We start from the raw sequence: 19,012 nt of genomic DNA, 5'->3' as shown, positions 1-19,012 counted from the left end.
GGAGGGCAACTATTGAAGAATTACTTGAACTCAAAGAAATGATGAGTCAAGAGGGTTTATATTCCCTTAGGAAACTGTGAGTGGCTCTGGCATTTGACTGATGTGCTTTCTGTGATCTGTATCTTCTCCTTTACATGTTTCCCTGGGTTTCCCTTTATCAGTGTGCTTATAGTTTTAGGCAGGTACTTGCTTTGGAAGAACTGTGATTTTGGTCTGACTACGTTTAGCTCTTCTTGCAGCTCAGCAGTGTCTCCCTCCCTGAAGCACTGCCCTGGGTCTGGTGTGGCCTCATTTGATTTCCCCCCAGGGTCCTGCATGGTGACTCCAGTCCCTCCCAGCAGGTTGAGGTGGATTCCCTGCCTGCACAGGAGCCAGCAGCTTCCCACACAGATGATGGCTGTTGCAAAGGAGACATTTCAACACTCAGATTTCCAGGCGTGTGGAACAGTTCATGAGAACACCTGACTGAAAGCCTAGCCCCTAGAGGGACCTGCTCTTGCTCATTCTGCAGGAAAAAAATGAGCTCAAAGCCTGAAAGGATTTCTTCTTAGAACAGAATATGCAGAAGTCTCTGCCATTAAGGAAGGCAAAGAAAAGCACCCACCAAAACCTTGCTCTTGTAAAGAAATGGTTTTAACACGCTATTAGTGTTTCCACATAGGTTTTTAATCTAAATGACCTGACATTTGAGTCTTTGTGCATTGTGCAACGCATTTCCCATAACTCATTGGAGAATATGATTTTCTCTGGTTGGAGTGCACGCATCTTGGCTGAAGAAAGGACAGCCTAGGATACAGCCCCATGCCCAGCTCTCCGGGAGGGCTGGGGGCTCAGGAACGGCAAGATTCCCTCATATTCTGTCATCTTTGCCATGCAGATGTTTGGGGCCGACTGAAATAATCGGTTGCAGTGTGAAGAAGGCTTGGGTGAGCAGCCCAAGTGCATGCTGGGTGCATGGCTGCCATTCCCACCGCTGAGCTGCTCATTTGTCTCCAACTGGGAACTGCCATTGTTGCTGAGCTCTCTTGTCAAAGCCTGGCAACTGAATGGAGGGACTGCCTTAATTCCAGGGCTTCCCTGAACCACAGGGCTGTCCCACACCCACTGCCCCCTGGGCTTGAGGCAGCCTTCCTTACTGTTCATTTTCAAGGAGCCATATGCCCAATCCTCTGAGGACCACCGTGGGACCCCAATGAAGGAAGTGAGGTGGGCAGAGCTCAGGCCACACCACCCAGACAAAGGCTTGTGTGGCAGGTGGTGGGATGGCAGCCCCAGCTCATCAGGCTGCCTGTCCCACCACCCAGACCCTGGGGAGTCCCTGGCCCCTGGGCCAATGTACTTACTTTCCTGAGCGCTTCCTCGGGGGAGGGCTCCTCTTGTTGTTCCTGCTCAGGACAAGTACCCGGCGGGGAGGCTCCAGCTCCCTGGATAGCTTGGAGCTAAGACAAGAAGTAGCTGGTTGGACAGCAGGCTCCACCCTGGGGGTTCCCTCCCAGGGGCCCTGGGGACTCAGGAGCTCATACACCCTTCCTTCAACAGGTCTGGTGGGAGGCTGACTCAGACAACAGGCTCTCATGGACTGGTGCTGGGGATTCCCATGTTTGTTGCCCCCACTGCCTACCCCAGCTCACCTTTCCAACTCATTTAGGCGGTTCATGTTGTTAAACCAAGATACGAAGTTCATGTCAGGAACCACCTGGAGCTCCTGACATGAGCCCTTTAGTTCCTTCATTAGTGCCATCACCTTGAATTCCTGGTTGAGAGAAAGGACACAGTGGTGATGGACCTGGACCAGGGCAAGGCAGGCCAGGCAGCTGACTTCGGGTCTTCACTTGGCTTCACTCTTGTCTCTCCCCAACACACTCGCCTTTCTCTACTGAGATCCAGTGCCCAACGCCAGCACGCTGTCCTAGATCCCCAGCTCAAGGCCCCATCTCCTGACCTCTGGAGGACAAGTGATGTGACCATCCACATCAGAGGGAAGGAAGGACCTAAGGGACCCGCACAGCTGGCTGCCTGCAGAGGAAGGTGTCATTTTCTCACCTCTCGTCTTCTTTTTACATTCAGCCAAGAGCCCTGCAAAGCAAAGAATATGTGCTAAGAAAATGCTGTTTCCACTTGGCGCCCTACCAAGTCCTTCCAGCAGAGGGCAGGCTGGGTGCACAGCTGGACTAGGATTGCTCTCAGTCTAGGGCAGGGAGGCCTAGGTCCTGAGGACAGGGAGCTCACTGCTCAACTCTCTGTGCACATGGCAGAGACTTGAGGCTTCCAGTGACAAGGCCATGCTATTCACACATGCTATGTCAGCTTGAGCACCTGCTGTCACACTGCCACCCTTGCTCACCACCCTCTGAGACATGGCCCCATGTCATCAGCAGCACTGAGGTCTGAGGGCATAGGGCATCACAAGTAGGATTGCTGTGGTGCTTGGCACTCTGGGGCTGGGGAGGACGTGGGCTCTTGCTGGAGGTCAAGGGGCAGGGAGAGGCTCTTTGTCCCCAATCTGCTTTCCCAGGGCTGGGGCCCTGTTCACTCACATCCTTGGAATCTTGGTCTTTGTGCAGTGAGGCCAGGTGTGTGAGGACGGTGCCCAGGTAAGGGACTGTGCCCTCGGGATAGTCCTGTGGCATTGGGTGCAGAAAGATCAGAAGAGTCCTGTTAAGCTCCTCGCAAGAACCCGACTTACCCCAGTCCCATGGAGCCATCTATCTAGCAGAACTTGGGGCAAGACAGGCTCATTCCTCAATGATCCACCCTCTACCCCATACCAAAGACACAGCCCTGCATGGGGAAATCTATCTAGGTCTGGGCCCCTCCAGGGCTGGCACTTGACACACGGGCAAGGTCTGTGGCCCTGCCCTTCACCTGCTCCTCTACTCTTGTGCAGGCCTTAGTGCTGTGGCTGCAACTCATTGCTGCAACATGCCATCTGAGCAGAGGCCAGGTGTGATGGGGCATTAAGGGAGTGGGCCAACAGGTCGGTTGGGTTGGGGGACCCCCCTCAACTACTCCTTCTAGAAAGCCCCTGGCCTCAGGCATGCACACTCACCAATTGTTGAGGCTTCTTGCAGCCTCTCTTGAGTTTCTTCCAGAAGCTCTTGTATCTGGACTCTCGCCCCTGGCAGCAGTTAGCATGGATGTAGAACATACTCCTTCTCTAACCATTCAACCCTCCAAAGTCCCCTCTTGCCGCAAATGTGGTGTGACAGCCATGGCTTGGGCCCTAGGATCTCAGGCTCCCTGTGACCATCAGCACTGTATCCCTGGGCAGGCCAGAGCATATGCCAAGGCCTGTCTCCATGGTGGATGTGGCCATTTGCATCCCCTAAAAGATGTTTCTGGGGCTGCTTGATCTGAAGGGACATCTTGACCTCACATGACTGGCTAGGCTTCCCTCCTGGGACGGGAAGGCCACCCAGAAATAGAGCCAGGGCATGGCTTGGCCGTGCCAGGCTGGCGGGGTGTAGAGAGGCAGCCTCAACACAGGCCACACTCAGGAGGAAGCTTGACAGGAAATCTCAGCAGCAACCTTGACAACCCAACCCTGTCACTTTCTCCACCCTCCTCAGACACCCAGGTGGCCTCCTCCACTCACTCCACGGGGTCCCCAGGGACCTCCTCTTCCCCATACAATCTGTCCCCCACCCAAGCCCACGACGGATGCTTCTCCTAGCTATGTTGGATATGCTCCTTGAATTCCATCAGAGAGAAAATTTCCCTCGCCTCCGTCCGAGGGTCAAATCTTATTCCGGGGCTCATACAACCTTGTACACTTGCTCCTGGCAGTGTATCCTCCTCAGCTCCTGATAGACAGCTACTCTCTCCCTGGACGATGGGCAGAGACAAGGTGACAGATGGGAGAGGAAGGGAGAGGAGGAGTGTGAATGGATTTCCCATTTGGAGGCAGGACTTTATGCTAATGGGAACAGGGCTGTGCAGGGAGAGCCACTGTGACCCTTAGGTCACATGGTTAGGAACAAAGTCTTGAGGGGAAACCTCCAGCTCCACCCCAATTCCCAGAGTGGTTTTGCTTGGAAGAGCACTGCACAGACTGGTGTAGCTGTGATGTCTCTGAAGGAAAACGTCCCCAAGGGCCTTGTGCAATGTATGGCAGAAGAGGAATCCCAACCTAGCAGGCAAATCCTAGGCAAGGCCATAGAGCTGTGGTCTCTGCCATGGGGCACTGCCATTGGGCTCCCAGGAGATGGACGCTAAGCTGAGGAAGCAAGGGTTGCCCAGGAGAAAGGTGTACCCACCTGCAAACCAATCTCCACGTCTTCTTCAGGCCTTGGAGCTGGCTGCTCTGCAGAGCACACACGATTGCAAATAAGGTGCAGATATTTTTTCGTAGGTGGCACTCCTAGGAGTGAAGAATGGGTGAGGAGAGCTGTGGAGGAAACTCCTGGGCTCCCCTGCTTGGCCTGGGGCTGGGCCTTTGTTACTAGGCTGAACTGGGACAGCTTGGGGGAGGGGAATGGCAGTGAAAGCAGGGCAGGAATGCACACAGCCCAAGTGAGGGCAGAGTAGGAGGAGGGCTTTAAGGCTAGGCAGTGGCTGTGAGTGAGCAGGCAGCCACTTGGTGGGAGTGGGAAAGGGAAGAAGGGTCCCTGGGCCCCTCCTGCTCATACCAGAGCCACCTCTATCCAGTGCTGCACCACTTGGGCTCTCTCTGCTGCCTCCATGCTGTGGTCCCCGAGGCACGTGGTGATCACACAACTGGAGACCTGCTCACAGTGCTCCAGTATGGGAAGCAGAGTGGGTGCCAGGCGCTCCAGACACTCCTCCTGGTCAGCTTGTACATACACGTAACTCAAAAGGTGGTAAGGGATGAGTCTTTTGAACAGTTTCTGAAAAGATGAAATGAATGGTCAGCATGACTCTGCCCTGAGGCAGGTGTGGCAGTGGAGGTGCAAAGGAAAGCCCGCACGCCCAGTCCTGCCAAGCTACTTACGACGGCCATGATGGAGAACTGATCTGCCTTCTCTTCGGGCAGCCAATCTAGCACTCGAGCTGTCTCCTCATCACTGTCTAACTCCAGCATGGACATCCGGGCTGGCCCCCTGGAGGAAATCTGCACATCCTCCATCTCCACGCACTCCCAGGGAGCCGGGTCTATTTCCGCAGGCCTGTCTGCCTCGCTAGCTGGTGGGCGAGCAGGCTCTTGCTCGGCAGCACAGGTCAGAGCACCATCGGCGTCTTCAGCCACTGGCGGCTCATAGTATTTGTCAGAATAAGTAACTGGATGAATGTCCCCTCCTACGCCTGTGTCAGCTTCCAGCTGCACAGATGGGACGGGTGTTACATCCCGGCTGGGCGGCAGAGGCTCCTGTACGGGTGGCTCTGGCTGCTCAGCAACAGACTCAAGGCAGTCAGCCTCTCCAGCAAGCGGGAAACACTGCACTTGCTCCCCAGATGGACCGAGAGACTCCACTTGCTCCCCAGATGGACCCAGAGACTCCCCTTGCTCCTCAGATGGACCGAGAGACTCCACTTGCTCCCCAGACGGACCCAGAGACTCCACTTGCTCCCCAGATGGACCCAGAGACTCCACTTGCTCCCCAGATGGACCGAGAACAGACTCCAGGCTTTCATCTCCTGGAGCCTCTAGCTCTGGCCCTGAGCTGCTCACTACAATAGGTTTGGAGGGCTCTGGTTGAACTGCAGATGCGTCTCCTTCTTGGGCGGGTTGCAGAATTGGGTCACACTGGCCTTCAGGCAGCTGGGCTTCTGGAGTGGGCACTGGCATACCCTCATCACTGGCATGTATTGGTGCATCAATGGCTGGCTCTAGAGCCATTGCTACCACTGCGCTAAGTGCCCCTGGCACTGAGGGATCAGCCACTCTTTCTTCATTTGAGTATTGCAGGTCAAGATCCAGACTTGGTGCTGGAGATGGTGCAAGGCTGTGGGCCATTGGCTGACCTGCAGGTGGATTGATCTCTTCGGTCACAGTTGACGGAGGTGAGTCAGAACATCCGTCTGCATGGGGTTCTTGTTGGAGCTCCACTGCAGCTCCTGGAGCTGAGGGGGCCTCTGAGGCTACAGCTAGTTCCAGCTCTGACTGACATGGTAGTACTGCTTCTACGCAGGGTATTGGATCCAGTGGGTGTACAGTGGTTTTCTCATAAAGCCTGGCAGTTGGTGGAACAGCTGCAAGAAAAGATCCCCTACAGCACTGCCTTCCCCTCAGTCATTCCTACGGCCACGAGACCCCTGCCTGCTGAGAAGCCCTAGTCCCTGGACTCCACCCCAGGAAGCCCTGCCAGGACAGGTTTCATGCCAAGGCATCCAGGTTCCCTGGCTGTCCTGTTGATGGCCCCATGGTAGCATGGGAGCTGCCTTCAGGTGGACAAAGCTTGGAATCCCACACCTGTTCTCTCCTTTGCCAGCCCATGCTACTCACCCTCCAGCTCTGGCTTCTTGAGAAGCATGTGCTCCAGCTGGCTGAGCAGAAGGCGGGCCTGCTGTTCCTCAACAGAGCCAGGCATATTGAGGTGTAGATATGTTACCAGGTGTTGCAGGCAGGACGTGTCCGGTGCTCCAGTGAAGTCTTCTGGGTACTCCCTCATCCAGGAGCCCAGTATGAAGGAGAAGGCTCTAGGTGCAGAGGGAGAAGCAGCAGAGTCAGAGGCTAGGCCTACCCTCCTTTCAGACCCCCTCAAACACAGGTGTATGAATTGGGCTCCTGGGCCTGCCCATGCCCATAGCCCATAACGGGCCTGGTCACCTGGCTGCACTACACACATTGTCTACACGAGCGATGCAACAAGACCTACATCACAGATGAAACCATCCCACCCACACCCACCGCCTGGTGTCCCTGGGCATGCTCCCCAAACTGTCATCTCTGGGGTGCTTTGTCCTGTTGCTTGTTATCTCCAGAACCCAGAATCTCCTCACTTGGGCAGCCTCTAGTGGCCTCTAGTGGCCTCCTGTTCACATAGAGCCAGGTGTCAACAGTCTTGTCCTGACTCTCAACCCAAACAGCACATCCTGGCCCTTGAGCACTCACTGAGGCCCCTGGAATCTCAGGGGATTGTCCATGATGGCGCAGTGTCGCCCTCCCCGTTCTGTGTGGTCCTGAGGATTCCCAGGGCAGGCAAATGGGACTGGGTTGGTCACATGCCAGAGGCTTCTCCCACCCTCCATAGGCACCACAACAAGCACACACAATCTCTGCAGGGACACATTTCTACCTGGACTTGAGCCTTCCCCTCAGGAATCTCAATTTCCCTTTGCCCAGGCCTCCCAAAGCCAGCTCTTTGCAACCACCCCTAAGACACATGCCCTCCCTCCTCCCCCAGACACACTCACCGCTGCAGGTGCTCCTGCGCGCCTGCCTTCTCCTCCTCATATTCAAGGAAATGACTGTATCTAGGGGACACCATGAGAATGTCAAACATACTGTGTCTGCACATGATGTCTACAGTCCCAGTGGTCTCTCTGAGCACAGGATGGAGCTCAGGATGACAAGGATTTCCCTGTTCTTTCACTGAGTGGTGTCAAGCGTCTGGAAATGCATCCCCACACAAGATGATGAGCCCATTAGCTTCCTCCCCCACACACACCTCAATGGGCATGGGGTCTCTCAGTGTTTCCCCTGGGCTTCCGAGTGAGGTTCAGGTAGGTCAAGATGCCCAGATGGAACATCAACCACCACTGTCAATTTGGAAAATGCTTTTCTTGAGGTCTTATTCATAGGAGGCCTCGATGTAGAGAGGAGTTCTTCATGAGAGAGGGGCTTCTCCCAGCTCCGCCCACATCCCTGCGCTCCCTAGTGTGTAAGGTCATGATGTGGACAGGCCTGTTCAGGACCCATCCCACCCCTCCAGCCTCAGGCAGTGAGGATGTTGCTCCTAGCATGCCAGTAGTCAGGATCCAAGCAGATCCTTACTGGTGCAGCACATGCCAAGGCCTAGCCAATGGACCCATCCCTAGGATCAGAGGTGGCACTTACCTGTTGAACAGCAGGTTCAACACGTGATGGGCAGTCGTGAAAGTGCGGTATGTCCCCAGAAACACTGGGACAAACACAGCATCTCCGAAGAGCAGGGCAGGCACTAAGTGGTCTACTAGCTTCTCCACTTTGCCTCCCTGCAGGTATCCTGCTTTGCAGGGATCAGGAAGGGTGGGGGCTAAAACCCACTCTAACTGCTGTGAAGAAATGAGACACAGTTCAAACATAGAAACAGCAGCACACTGGGAAAAGGCTCAGGGCCATACAATGAAAATAACCTGGGGACACACACACACACACACACACACACACACACACACACACAAACTCATGTATTTACACCCCACTCAAGAATGTAAACACATGGCATCTGAGGCTGCCAGAAGGTAGTAGGTTAGGGGACTCGCCCTCCCTCCACACCCTCCTTCTTCCTTGATTCACCCGTGGGATACATGGTGTAGATCTTCTCAGGCGACTGGGACAAGGGATGACCCAGCGTCTTCGAACAATATCGAACTCGCTTTGTGGCGCTGTTCTGTAGAATAGCGGGCAACAGCAGGAGAACATCCTGCTGTCCCTCCGCTTTCCATACAGCTCAGCTGGTTCAGCTGATAACCAGCACCAACTCCTGCTGGCCCTTTGTGACATCATCTCTGGAGATAACATCATCAATGAAGGGAAGTCCCCTCTTCTGAACTCAGCCTCAGACCAGACCTCTGCAAATGTCCCCTGGGTGCTAACTGGGCCCCATGGCAGGGCAGGAGCCAAACTAGATACACTCCACATACACAACCAACTGTCCTCTGTCTAGTTAATGTCATGGTTATGAGGACACACTTAATGAGTTCCCACCAGATCCCTCCTACCAGTTTAAATGTCTCCTCATGTACAAGTGCCTGTGTTTGCCTGCCTCCCCCAGTCACCCATTCATTCCTAGTGCTTCCACCCAGCACCTGCTTGAGCATATTATACACTGAATAAGACCCAGTATCTATCCAATGCTTGGGAACCCTACAGCTGGTGTCAGTCATTTTCACTGCACTCTTGTAGAGATTCAGTCCCTGCACATGGTGTCTAGACAGAGAATAAACTGCAAACCACTTGTCCTTGCCTAGGCCTCTCTTTCCTGTAGTAGGAGCCTCCAGGAGGAGGATACCAAGTTCAAGGAGGATAACTAGGCAAGAGATTCTATCTCAAATCCATGCAAGCCAACAATGAACGACAAAGAAAAAGGAAAGGCAACATCTGAGCTCTATGTGGGGGTGAGAATTTCACAAGTGCACACACAGATGAGGTCTTCTCTATTTGGAAGCCTACCCATGAGAGACTCCCTTGTTCAACACACCTATTGAGAGAGGTACACACATGACCTCACATGGACACATAGACACAGATTCATCCACACAGGCACGGTGGCACACGTCTGTGTTCATTCATATGGGTCCTCACGTGCGCATACTGGAGCTCTACCTGCCACAAGGTCTGTGTGCGAATGAGAGGGTGGGTGAGATGGGAAGCTGAAAAGAATGGGGAGTTTGTTCAGTGTCCTGTATCCTCAGCTCTCTACTCTTCTGGAGAGTCAGAGAGTGTGGCAGCCTGGGATCCAAGAGAATTTGAGGCCAATCTCTGGGCTCATTTGGTGGCCTGATGGAGTGACCAGTGTGGGCATGGAGAGCCAGTGATTTCTGCACCATGTTCACTGAGGTAGAGGTGGAAAGGGCACAAAGGGATCGGGCTACCAGAGTGGATTGGGCACCACTCAGCAACTAGGGCTGAGAATATTCGGCTGCCACTGCTCATGGGAAGAGGAGTTAGAGTGAGAGCAGCCTGGACGTGGAGTTGGTTGATGTGGAGAAAAGTGGAGATGGGAGGCCTTCACTTTTCAAGCAACAGGGAAGTGGACAGGCGCCTCCACCACGGGGATCCTGGCAGGGGAGGGAGAACCTTGGCATCCTTTGCCTCTAGATTCCTAGGTGTGCCCTTCCCTGTCTGCTCCTTCCCTAGGTCCACCATCTCCCTTGCTCAAGATGTCACAGTCAGGGCTGAGAAGGTGGCTCAGTGGTACAGTGCTTGCCTTGCATGCCTGAGTCCCTGGGTTCGAATCCTCAGGACCACATAAGCAGAAAAGCCAGAGGTGGCGCTATGGCTCAATTTGTAGAGCCCTAGCCTTTAGTTGAAGAGCTGAGGTACAGCACAGAGGCCAACAAGTTCAGGCCCCATGACTGAAAACAAAAATGTCACAGTCAGTGCCCAAGACTCTGATGATGGCAACTTATGCTCACTGGCATGGTTCGTGCATGCAGGGCCAAGGAGGTCTATGCATTCAGCCTGACTGGGAGCCATGGTGGGGGCTTTTTCATGGGAAACAGAGGCCAGGGTTTCCTGCTCTAAAGCCACCCAACAGAAGCCCTTGAGGTAACCCTCCAATGTGGTTTCCACCTCCATCACCAGGACCATGTTACTGGTCCTGCCGACCATGGCGCTGATCCTGCCATCTATCCTGACGACACAGTCCCTGACTCCTCCTGCCTGCTCTGAGGAAGTGACCACTGTGTGAGGGCTGCAGGTAGAATCCAGGCCTATGACACTGATTTGATAGATCTGTGCTTATTATTTTATACCATTATAGACTTAACCATTTTTAATTTCCAAAGGCTAATATACCAGTGACAATTGTCCACCTCTTAGGATGGTGGGGAAGAACTAATAGAACCAGAAGTATGGCACAATCAATTCAGCTCCACCATGGTATGGACTTTCTTTGTACACAACTCCAAATCTCACTCCCACGATTGGTAGCGGCATACTCATCCTCTTTCTCCAACATGTTTAATGGTAAGAATGGAAGCAAACAGCCAAGAACATCCAACTGTGATGTGGTGCTGGTGGTACCCACTGCTTCTTCTCCTACTGCTCCAAGCAGCAGCACCTCTGCACCACCTCTGCCAGCACCAGGCAGTGCAGGATGAGCTTCCTTTCTGCAGCCAGTTCCTTCTAAAGACCTGGCCCCAGAGCTTCTGCACAAACAGATTTGACTCTTTCTGGAACCTGTTCTTGCTGACACCTCCACTTGGTACATTCTCCAGGGATCCAGATTTGAAATGGAACCTTCAACATCTGTTTCTTTGAAGACAGGCCCTTTCTCCTCAAGCCAGGTTGCAGATTGTAAAAAGACAGGAGAAGCCTCACTTTAGACAGCGCATGGTGGGGAGCAGGTGGGGAGGCTTGCCCACCTTCTTCAGACATGGCCTCACTGTGCACTCAGCTTCCTTGCAGCTGTGGCTCAATGTGGCAGCTCAGTGACAGCAGATGTCCATCACGCCACAGGCCATCAGAATTCTTAGTGCTCTTCTCATCACATTCTCATGACTCTCTCAACCTAAACATGCCAGAAAATACCAACAATTGGGCCCAAAGCAGACAGGGTCCTCTGTTTCCCTTCTGTTTCCCACTGAAGCTCCCACCAGAGCTCCTGAAAACCTACAAAGTATGTAAAACGCCACTTCTCCAAATTGTGACCCCTTTCTCTGGGTTGTTTCTCTTCCGATAGCAGGGAAGAGCTACGATGTCTGCCTGTGCAACAGTGAGGACATTTTCCTGGGTAAATTCTGTCCTAAAGGAAGGGTCTGGTTCATTCATAACCTGAGTATGTATGGCAATTGATGCTACCCAGTCCACTGGAGCCAGGCCTGGGCTCACTGAGGGGGTTCCTCTTTGACATCACTCAGGAATATTTACAAATGCAACTACTCACCAACCAGGGCACTGGCAATTCATTCTTCTCTTTGCAGGAAGCCACATCCACACCTGTGTCAGCATGTCAGCACATGCTTTGTGGGCATGGCCAAGGTGGCGATTCTGGAGCAAGTCCTGAAGAACCAGACAGGGCCCGTGCCTCCTTCCACAGCATCCTGAGGACCTGAATACAGGTGCTTTTGTCACTACTTCTAAATTGGATATCTGCATGAGTGGGTCTTGAACAAACTGAATACATACTTTGACAAAATTTAAACACCGCCAATAAATTAGTAAGGACTATGGTATGTGAGGACTGTGAGAAGATGCAGACAGTACCATGTGTGGTCTATACTTGTTTCTGTGTGCTTCCTGCATGGCTGGGGAGAATGCACACAGTGTGAGGACCGCAGAAAGGCAACTGGAGTGAGGACTGAAAATCCCTGGATCAGTTACTAGTTGAATAGGAAATGTTGCCTTGGTCCTTTGCTTGTGGACTTAGCTGGGGAGGTGCTGGGAACTTAGCAGTTGGGACCTAGTACAATAGATCACTGGTTAAGTGTCTGTCCTGCCCCTTCCTGTACTGTGCAGCCTGCTTTGGCTGCATGAGAGAAGCAGCCTCTGCCATTGCTCACTGCTGATGAGATGATGTCTGACTTACCACAAGCCTCTCACAACCAAGCCTGGACTGAAGAGGCCGGAAGCAAGCCAAAACACTCCTTTCCTCCTTGAAACAGTTTCTCTCCGTCACTTGTTGTAGACAAGGAAAGTCTAACAACATCCTTGCGAAGTTTCTTGACTTCTGTGCCTCAGTTGCCCCTTCAAGGAGTCAGTATACAGACTGAGACAGAAAACACTTGTAAAAGGCCAGACCGTTCCGGAGCAGGTTAATATATAAGGATTCCACTTCGGAGCATTTACCCAAATGATCACAAACAAAACCATACGAAGGCTACCAGCACAAATATGTTTATCGCAACATTATTCACCATCGCTGAGATATGGAACCAACCCAGATGTCCCTCAGTAGATGAATTGATCAAGAAAATGTGATATATATAAATATATATGTATATACATATATACATATTTAAAATGGAATTCTATGCTTCCATCAGAAAGAATGACACTAACCATTAGTTAGGAAATGGAAAGACTTGGAAAAATCATATTCACTGAAGCAAGCCAGACCCAAAGAAATATAGGCCCCATCGTTTCCCTCATATGCAATACTTAATATACATCTAGCATTATTTTGTCAGATGAGCAGAAAAGCTCAACAGCTATATACATATGACCATAGAAGATGATGCTAGGTGAAATGAACCCCAAGATATGGACCCAAGAGGTCTTCCTTTATTGTAGTTTTTAATGCACTATGTGATTATTTGGTTTCCTTTGTATGTTCTTCCCCCTATGGTATATCCCCTGTTTGTCACTCTACTTGATTTTGGTACCCTGAATCTTTTTTTTTTCACCTGTACCCTGAATCTTCTATATACATTTGTATAATTTGGGGAGGGGAAGGGAAATAACAAATCGCTGAAACAAGGACACAGGATGACCCATTGCAACAATGATACTCATAGGACAGTATATTGGAAATGAAATTTACAACTTTCCTTCTGGGGAGGACTGAGGGAGGTGGGGATGGCAAGGGATAGTGAGAGAAGAAGGGCAGGGGTAACAATGCTCGACAAGAAATGTACTCATTGCCTTACTCATATAACTGTAACCCCTCTGCACAGCATCTTTATAATAAAATAAATAAAATAAAATATAAAAAAGAATTGAAAAGGCCAGGCCATGCTACTCATGAGACATTGCCTCCTACTGCATTTGTATAGCAGGGATTGGAGGGATGACCCCTGCTTTTCCAGGCAATTCGTGTGTGTGTGTGTGTGTGTGTGTGTGTGTGTGTGTGTGTGTGTGTGTGAGTGTGTGTGTGTGAGAGTGTGTGTGTGTCATGGGGCTTGAACTCTGGGAGTGGGCACTATCCCTCAGCAATTCTGCTCAAGGCGAGCACTCTACCACTTGAGTCACATGCCAATTCCGGTTTTCTGAGAGTCAAGGGGTGTCCTGCCCAGGATTGGCTTTGAACCTCGATCCTCAGATCTCAGCCTCCTGGGTAGCTAGGATTACAGGTGTTAGCCACCGATGCCCGGCTTTTTCTAGGCATTTTATGGGCTACTATCATAATCAGCCTGTGTCCTCATTCACTCAACTATACTATCTGAAAGTAACTTAAGGAATTCTGTCCCAAGACAACAGTTATCAGTAGCTAAAAGGTGTGATGATAAGGTCCAGACAGATGCCATGTTTGAGCTCAAATATCTCCTTCTAGCAGAATGGGATAAGCTGGAGGCAGAAAGAAAATAACTGGAAACATGTGAAAGCACTCCTCCAAGGCACCATCAGAAGCCAGGAGTGTAGTCATTGGCTATGACAGCTAAAAGACACTGGATGTAAATAAACTTTAGGTAATATAAACAGTCTGATCTATCTCAGAATGTTTATCATGCCTTCAGATGTGAGGCAGTGAAGAATGGCAACATGTTTCTCACACCTCCATTTCTTCATCAGTAAAGCTACGTGAAGGGAGCTGGGAGCAGGGGTGCAGGCCTAGAGTCCCAGTTACTGGGAAGGCCGAGGTTATGAGGATCACTTGAGCCAACTACATCAGGATCCTCCTAGGAAATGCAGAGAGAGGCCATCTCTAAATTGAGTATGCAAATAAAGAAGTATACAGTAAAGATTCTAGTACTTGACCTCCGCAACATGCTTCAATTCTATAAGCAACTATTCACTTACTGGACAATGGAGGCAACACAAGTGGGACTACTTTCTAGTCTTTGCAAGCTGTCAGCTCTGCTGCACCTGGACAACTGGCTGTGGCCCTTGGGGTTTTCTCTGTTGTCACCCTTGTATATAGTGGACACAGCCTGAAGTCTCCTTCTCATAGGTTTCTCATGACTTACATCTGTCCTTGGTCTCTAGGTACACAGTGATTTACATATACTGCTCCTCTTCTTGCTCTGCCAAAGTAGCAGACACCAGGAAATGCTTACCCAAGAAGGATACCAGCCAGGTCAGGCAAGAGATGCCACTAAATGCAGGAAAGCCAAACTGCTCTTCGTCCATTGGCCAGCTGTGGGCAATCACAAATGCTGTGAGGACTAGGAAGAAGAGAATGCCTGACAAAGAGCAGGACCCAGGTACATGGGAGAGCGCATGGACACAGGGACTTTGCCTTACCAGGCAGCCAAATGTAGCCTCAAATAAGAAAGCTTCTTGTAGGTTTGAACTTCAATTTTGCTAGTAAAATGAGACATGCTTCTGGCAATAGCACACAATTCAGCTAAACAGTATGATGAAAAGATCTAGGCTTTAAATATAGGAAGTTTACATGTACTTAGGTAGACAGCTACCCTCCGCCCCCCCAAAAAAAAACGCCTCTACAATAAATGATTTAAAGTCACCCACCATCCAGGCACAGTAGAGCAAACCGTAATACAAGCTACTTGGGACATGGACACTGGAGGAGTGTGGTTCAAGACCAGCAGTCTGGACAAAAGTTACTGAGGTTCTATATCAAAGTCTATATCAAAGTATAAGGGCCTGTGGTCCCAGTACTCACAGGCAGGACTAGGAAGGTCACTGACTGCATCTGGCACCGGGTAAATGTTCAGGACCCTCTGACAAACAAACTAAAGCCAAAGGTGCTGAGGCATAGCTCATGTGTAGCAGGTAGAGAGTCCTGAGTTATTTGCCACTGCCACCAATAATGTTAAAGTCTTCTGGCAAGAGGAGAACAACCATGGTCTGCTAAGCTCCTGAAACCCAGATTCTTATCAACTCCATGTGAAATGGCGCACATCATGAAAATGGAAATAGAGAAAACAGCAACACTGGTCAGCTAGTTCAAGAGCATCAAGTTGATGGAGTGCTAAATATTCCCTTCTCTCTTCACAAAACCACACTCTGGAGAGTGTATGCACTAGAATTTCTGCCTGATTATGAAGCTGACTGCTCATCTTCGTCCTTAGCCCAAATCTTAAACAAAACCTAAACTTAAGACTTCATATACGTTATATTAAATTTGTCAATCATTTCTTATGATTCTGACATTAACACTTAAAACAATGAGCGTGTTCTAGAGAATGACATATACAAGTTGTAGCTGGGTGCTGGCAGCTCATGTCTAGAATCAGCTGCAATCTGGAATCGTGGTGTGAAGTCCATTGGGTCAGGAAAGCCTGTGACGCTCATGTTCATGAACCACAGAAAGCCAGAAATGGAGCTGTGGCACATGGTTGGAGTGCTAGCCCTGTGAGGAAAAGCTAAGGGAGAGCACACAGACCCTGAGTTCAAGCCCCAGCCTTGACACACAGAAAAATTCTGAGGAAGCACACATAAAAATTCATGGAGGCACTAGGACCTAAATGAAGCATCAAACTTAGAAGCAAAATCAGCTCCCTCCAGGCTGCTCACTATCTTCTGAAGTTCATCTCCTCTGAACACCTTACAGAACAGCTCCTACCACCTCCTGCCACAAACTGAATCTAACCTGGTCCTGGCTGGTATGTGAGCTCAATGCCTGTGACCTTCTATTGCTTTACCTGTTCTGAAGGTAATAATTACCAACTTTACATGGCTATTATGTGAGTTTCTGACACATATTGTTATCCTCCTTGTCATAAGTCTCCTATATCATTTTCAAACATCTGGACAATGATATTCCATTGTTTTGAAACTCATGAGGAGATAAAGCATCTTATCACCCATTGAAGTCCAGGATCCTAAAGATTTTCCTTCTCTAATAAAAGCCACTCAGATGGTCCTGATACCCATATGAGCATTCATCCAACCACAAGAGCAGGTATCTCTAACAGGGTCCTTTTCTCCTATTCTTGCTCAAAGAATGACTACCATACAATAAATGATCCAATGTACAATACATGAAATACTGTGCACCCAGCCAATGTTCCTCTAACTTCCCAGACAAGGAAAGGAGCTGAGTGTTCAATGAGTCTACAGACTAAAACTGACCTGTGAAGAGAAGGGACCCTTTGAGCAGTTCTTTCCCCAGGACTTCTCTTTGCAGGATTGCAAATTCCTCCATCAAGAGTTCTCTGTGTTCTTCCTGTATGACTTTTCCTGTCATGACAAAAATCGGTTACACAAGCCAGTTTGAAGTACTGGGTACAGGTGCACATCTTGAGAGGCTGTGTCAGCCTCAGGACAGGACAGGATACGTGTCCCTTAGAAATATTTCTCTTAGCAAGGTCCCAGTGTCTCACTACTGTAATCCAAGCTACTCTGCGATCCTTGGACTGGCACAGAAACAAGTACTATCCTGGCCAGGTGTCTAGGCTCTCCCCACACCTCCTCCCATGTGCCAGCTGAAGGAGACTCCAGGTGGAAGCTCAAAACAAATAAAACTCTAAGAAAGCACGACGGTAGCCACCTGTCTCCAAAGACACCATGAAACTTCAGAAGTGTCTGAGAGCCCACAAGGGGTTAATCTGGGTTCTGGAAAGGATTCAGTTACACACACACACACACACACACACACACACACACACACACACACATCTATGACCTGAACAGGAAGGAGTTAGGCAAACTAGAGGAAGGGAGATAATGTGTGACTCTATTAAAACTGAAGGAACCATGATTTATCAAATGATCATGTCTTCAGGATCACTGAGAAACATTATTTAAATTGTTGTACAAGTAAGATGTTAACAGTTTTTGATGTGTGGTGGAATTTTCATATCAAGATGTGATGTTTCCCTGTATGTAAAACAAACAGGCTCACAGGTTGTTTGAGTTACACAAATTATCTAGAATAAAATAGAACACAGAGCCAGGCACCAGTGGCTCACAACTATAATTCTAGCTACTCAGGAAGCTGAGATCTGAAGATCAAGGTTCAAAGTCAGCCCAGATAGTAAAGCCCAGGTAGTATAGTTCTGTCCAATTAACTACTAAAAATAGTCAGAAGTGGAGCTGTGGCTCCAGTGGTAGAGTGCTAGCCTTGAGCAAAAGAAGCTCAGAGACAGTGCCTTCCCCCTGAGTTCAAGCCACAGGAATGGCACAAAAAGAAAAAAGGATCACAATGCTACTCTGTTCACAATGTGTTCTTTTATTTCACATCTTTGGAAAAGTACCAAGCAATCACACTTGCCTGTGTGTTGGGGAAACGGGAATCATATGGGACAGGCCCCCTGGGACTCAATGTCAGGCTCCTTCACTGGAATTAGGGAGTCAGGAAGATACAGTTATTGGTGTGATGGTAGTGAAAACACAAGACTGGCTGAATCACAGCCCAATAATGTCTTGCAATACCAGAAGCTTTACAAAGGACGAGCAAGTATCCAACGGCCCTCCAGGGCCAGTACACATGTTACTCCATATTACGACATCATGACCTAGCTGGTCCCAACAGCTGGCCTCTGGGAGGCTGCACTCAAGAGGGCTAACCTCCAGAGCATCAGGCAAAATCTGCTAGGGAACCCATCCCTATAAGGACAAAGCCAATACTTACTGCTCCTTATCAGTCGTTCCCAGTTGACTGCAGCCACAGGCAGAAGCAGGAAAGGCAGTGCCAGCTGCAGAGATGAGATACCTCTTGGCCTCAGACGTATTTGCAGCCTGCGATGAGGACCCTGTAAGCCACGTAGTGCATTAGAGTCGGTTCCATCGTTTTGCAAACATTTGACCTCCCTCCCTGAGATCTAGATCCTGTGTCAAACACAAGGAAGATCACAAATATGGGAAACAAGCTTGTTCTTGGGGTAAAAAATACTGATGGCCAGGGGGAAATCTGTGCTGTTGAAGTGTCATCATTTTCTCTCCTTGTAATTTTCCACCTTTGCTGCCTGTACCAACACTTCTACTACTGGATGAGATGCTGAACTCAGTAGGCTAGAACAACAAGGGGCAGAGGAGGTTAAATGTAACCTCCTTAGGAAAGAAAAGAAAAAGTAGTAAGGAAATAAGGAAACAGTCTCATTCTTGGTTTTGGCATCTCTAAGAGGTAATGTTGAGTGGATGGTCTCAAAGGTCCTCCCAATATGATAACATGACTCACTAGTCATCAGCAAAAAGGAAGGTAGAATACAATAAAAATGCCAGGTTCACCCTTCCAATGAGAAAAGCACAAAGAATATAACAATACCATGCATCAACAAAAATATGGCATAAGCCAGATACTGGTGGCTTGTGCCTGTAATCCCAGCTACTCAGGAGGCTGATCTGAGGTAGCAGGGTTTCCCAGTGAGCCTAAGCAGGATAGTTCATGAGTCTTTGATGACT

General features: G+C 49.9%; 2 protein-coding genes and 1 long non-coding RNA gene across 4 annotated transcripts; all 3 read right to left on the bottom strand.

The window, feature by feature from the left end:
- Positions 1-644: 644 nt before the first annotated feature.
- Positions 645-4,682, bottom strand: LOC122103014 (ral guanine nucleotide dissociation stimulator-like). Its single transcript, XM_042673559.1, has 9 exons — positions 4,629-4,682; positions 4,257-4,360; positions 3,765-3,825; positions 3,050-3,118; positions 2,538-2,621; positions 2,044-2,076; positions 1,632-1,753; positions 1,344-1,439; positions 645-1,042 (listed from the first exon to the last, which is right to left on the bottom strand). Exons 1-9 carry the CDS (start codon positions 4,680-4,682, stop codon positions 787-789), a joined length of 879 nt encoding a protein of 292 aa, XP_042529493.1. The 3' UTR covers positions 645-786.
- On the bottom strand, positions 4,542-11,274 carry LOC122103016 (ral guanine nucleotide dissociation stimulator-like). The gene is made up of 6 exons (XM_042673560.1): positions 11,265-11,274; positions 11,191-11,222; positions 7,958-8,154; positions 7,315-7,374; positions 6,404-6,597; positions 4,542-4,847 (listed from the first exon to the last, which is right to left on the bottom strand). The coding sequence occupies exons 1-6, from the start codon at positions 11,272-11,274 to the stop codon at positions 4,789-4,791; spliced, it is 552 nt and encodes a 183-aa protein (XP_042529494.1). The 3' UTR covers positions 4,542-4,788.
- On the bottom strand, positions 11,275-18,355 carry LOC122103015. Of its 2 annotated transcripts, XR_006146671.1 has the most exons (4): positions 18,243-18,355; positions 12,354-12,511; positions 11,712-11,876; positions 11,275-11,336 (listed from the first exon to the last, which is right to left on the bottom strand). It is a non-coding gene; the product is annotated as an uncharacterized LOC122103015 (long non-coding RNA). The 2 variants fall into 2 exon arrangements; XR_006146670.1 differs by lacking the exon at positions 18,243-18,355 and having other exon boundaries at positions 12,354-12,628.
- Between the last annotated feature and the right edge of the window lie 657 nt (positions 18,356-19,012).

The sequence above is a fragment of the Dipodomys spectabilis genome, unplaced genomic scaffold (assembly GCF_019054845.1).
Source record: "Dipodomys spectabilis isolate Male_0828 unplaced genomic scaffold, ASM1905484v1 ptg001311l, whole genome shotgun sequence".
NCBI lineage: Eukaryota > Metazoa > Chordata > Mammalia > Rodentia > Heteromyidae > Dipodomys > Dipodomys spectabilis.
The sequence above is the reverse complement of the archived record's forward strand: the minus strand, read 5'-3'. Positions and strand labels throughout refer to the sequence as shown.

Excerpts from the sequence above, each read along its gene's own strand:
- LOC122103014 (XM_042673559.1), bottom strand. The coding sequence starts at position 4,682 with ATGGAGGCAGCAGAGAGAGCCCAAGTGGTGCAGCACTGGATAGAGGTG. Across the intron at positions 2,622-3,049 it reads GCAAGAAGCCTCAACAATTG|GACTATCCCGAGGGCACAGT; the intron begins GTGAGTGTGCAT and ends CCAATGCCACAG. Across the intron at positions 2,077-2,537 it reads AAGACCAAGATTCCAAGGAT|GGCTCTTGGCTGAATGTAAA; the intron begins GTGAGTGAACAG and ends TTTGCTTTGCAG.
- LOC122103016 (XM_042673560.1), bottom strand. Across the intron at positions 8,155-11,190 it reads TGAGGCCATGTCTGAAGAAG|CAGTTAGAGTGGGTTTTAGC; the intron begins GTGGGCAAGCCT and ends ATTTCTTCACAG. Across the intron at positions 6,598-7,314 it reads GCGCAGGAGCACCTGCAGCG|AGCCTTCTCCTTCATACTGG; the intron begins GTGAGTGTGTCT and ends CTCTGCACCTAG.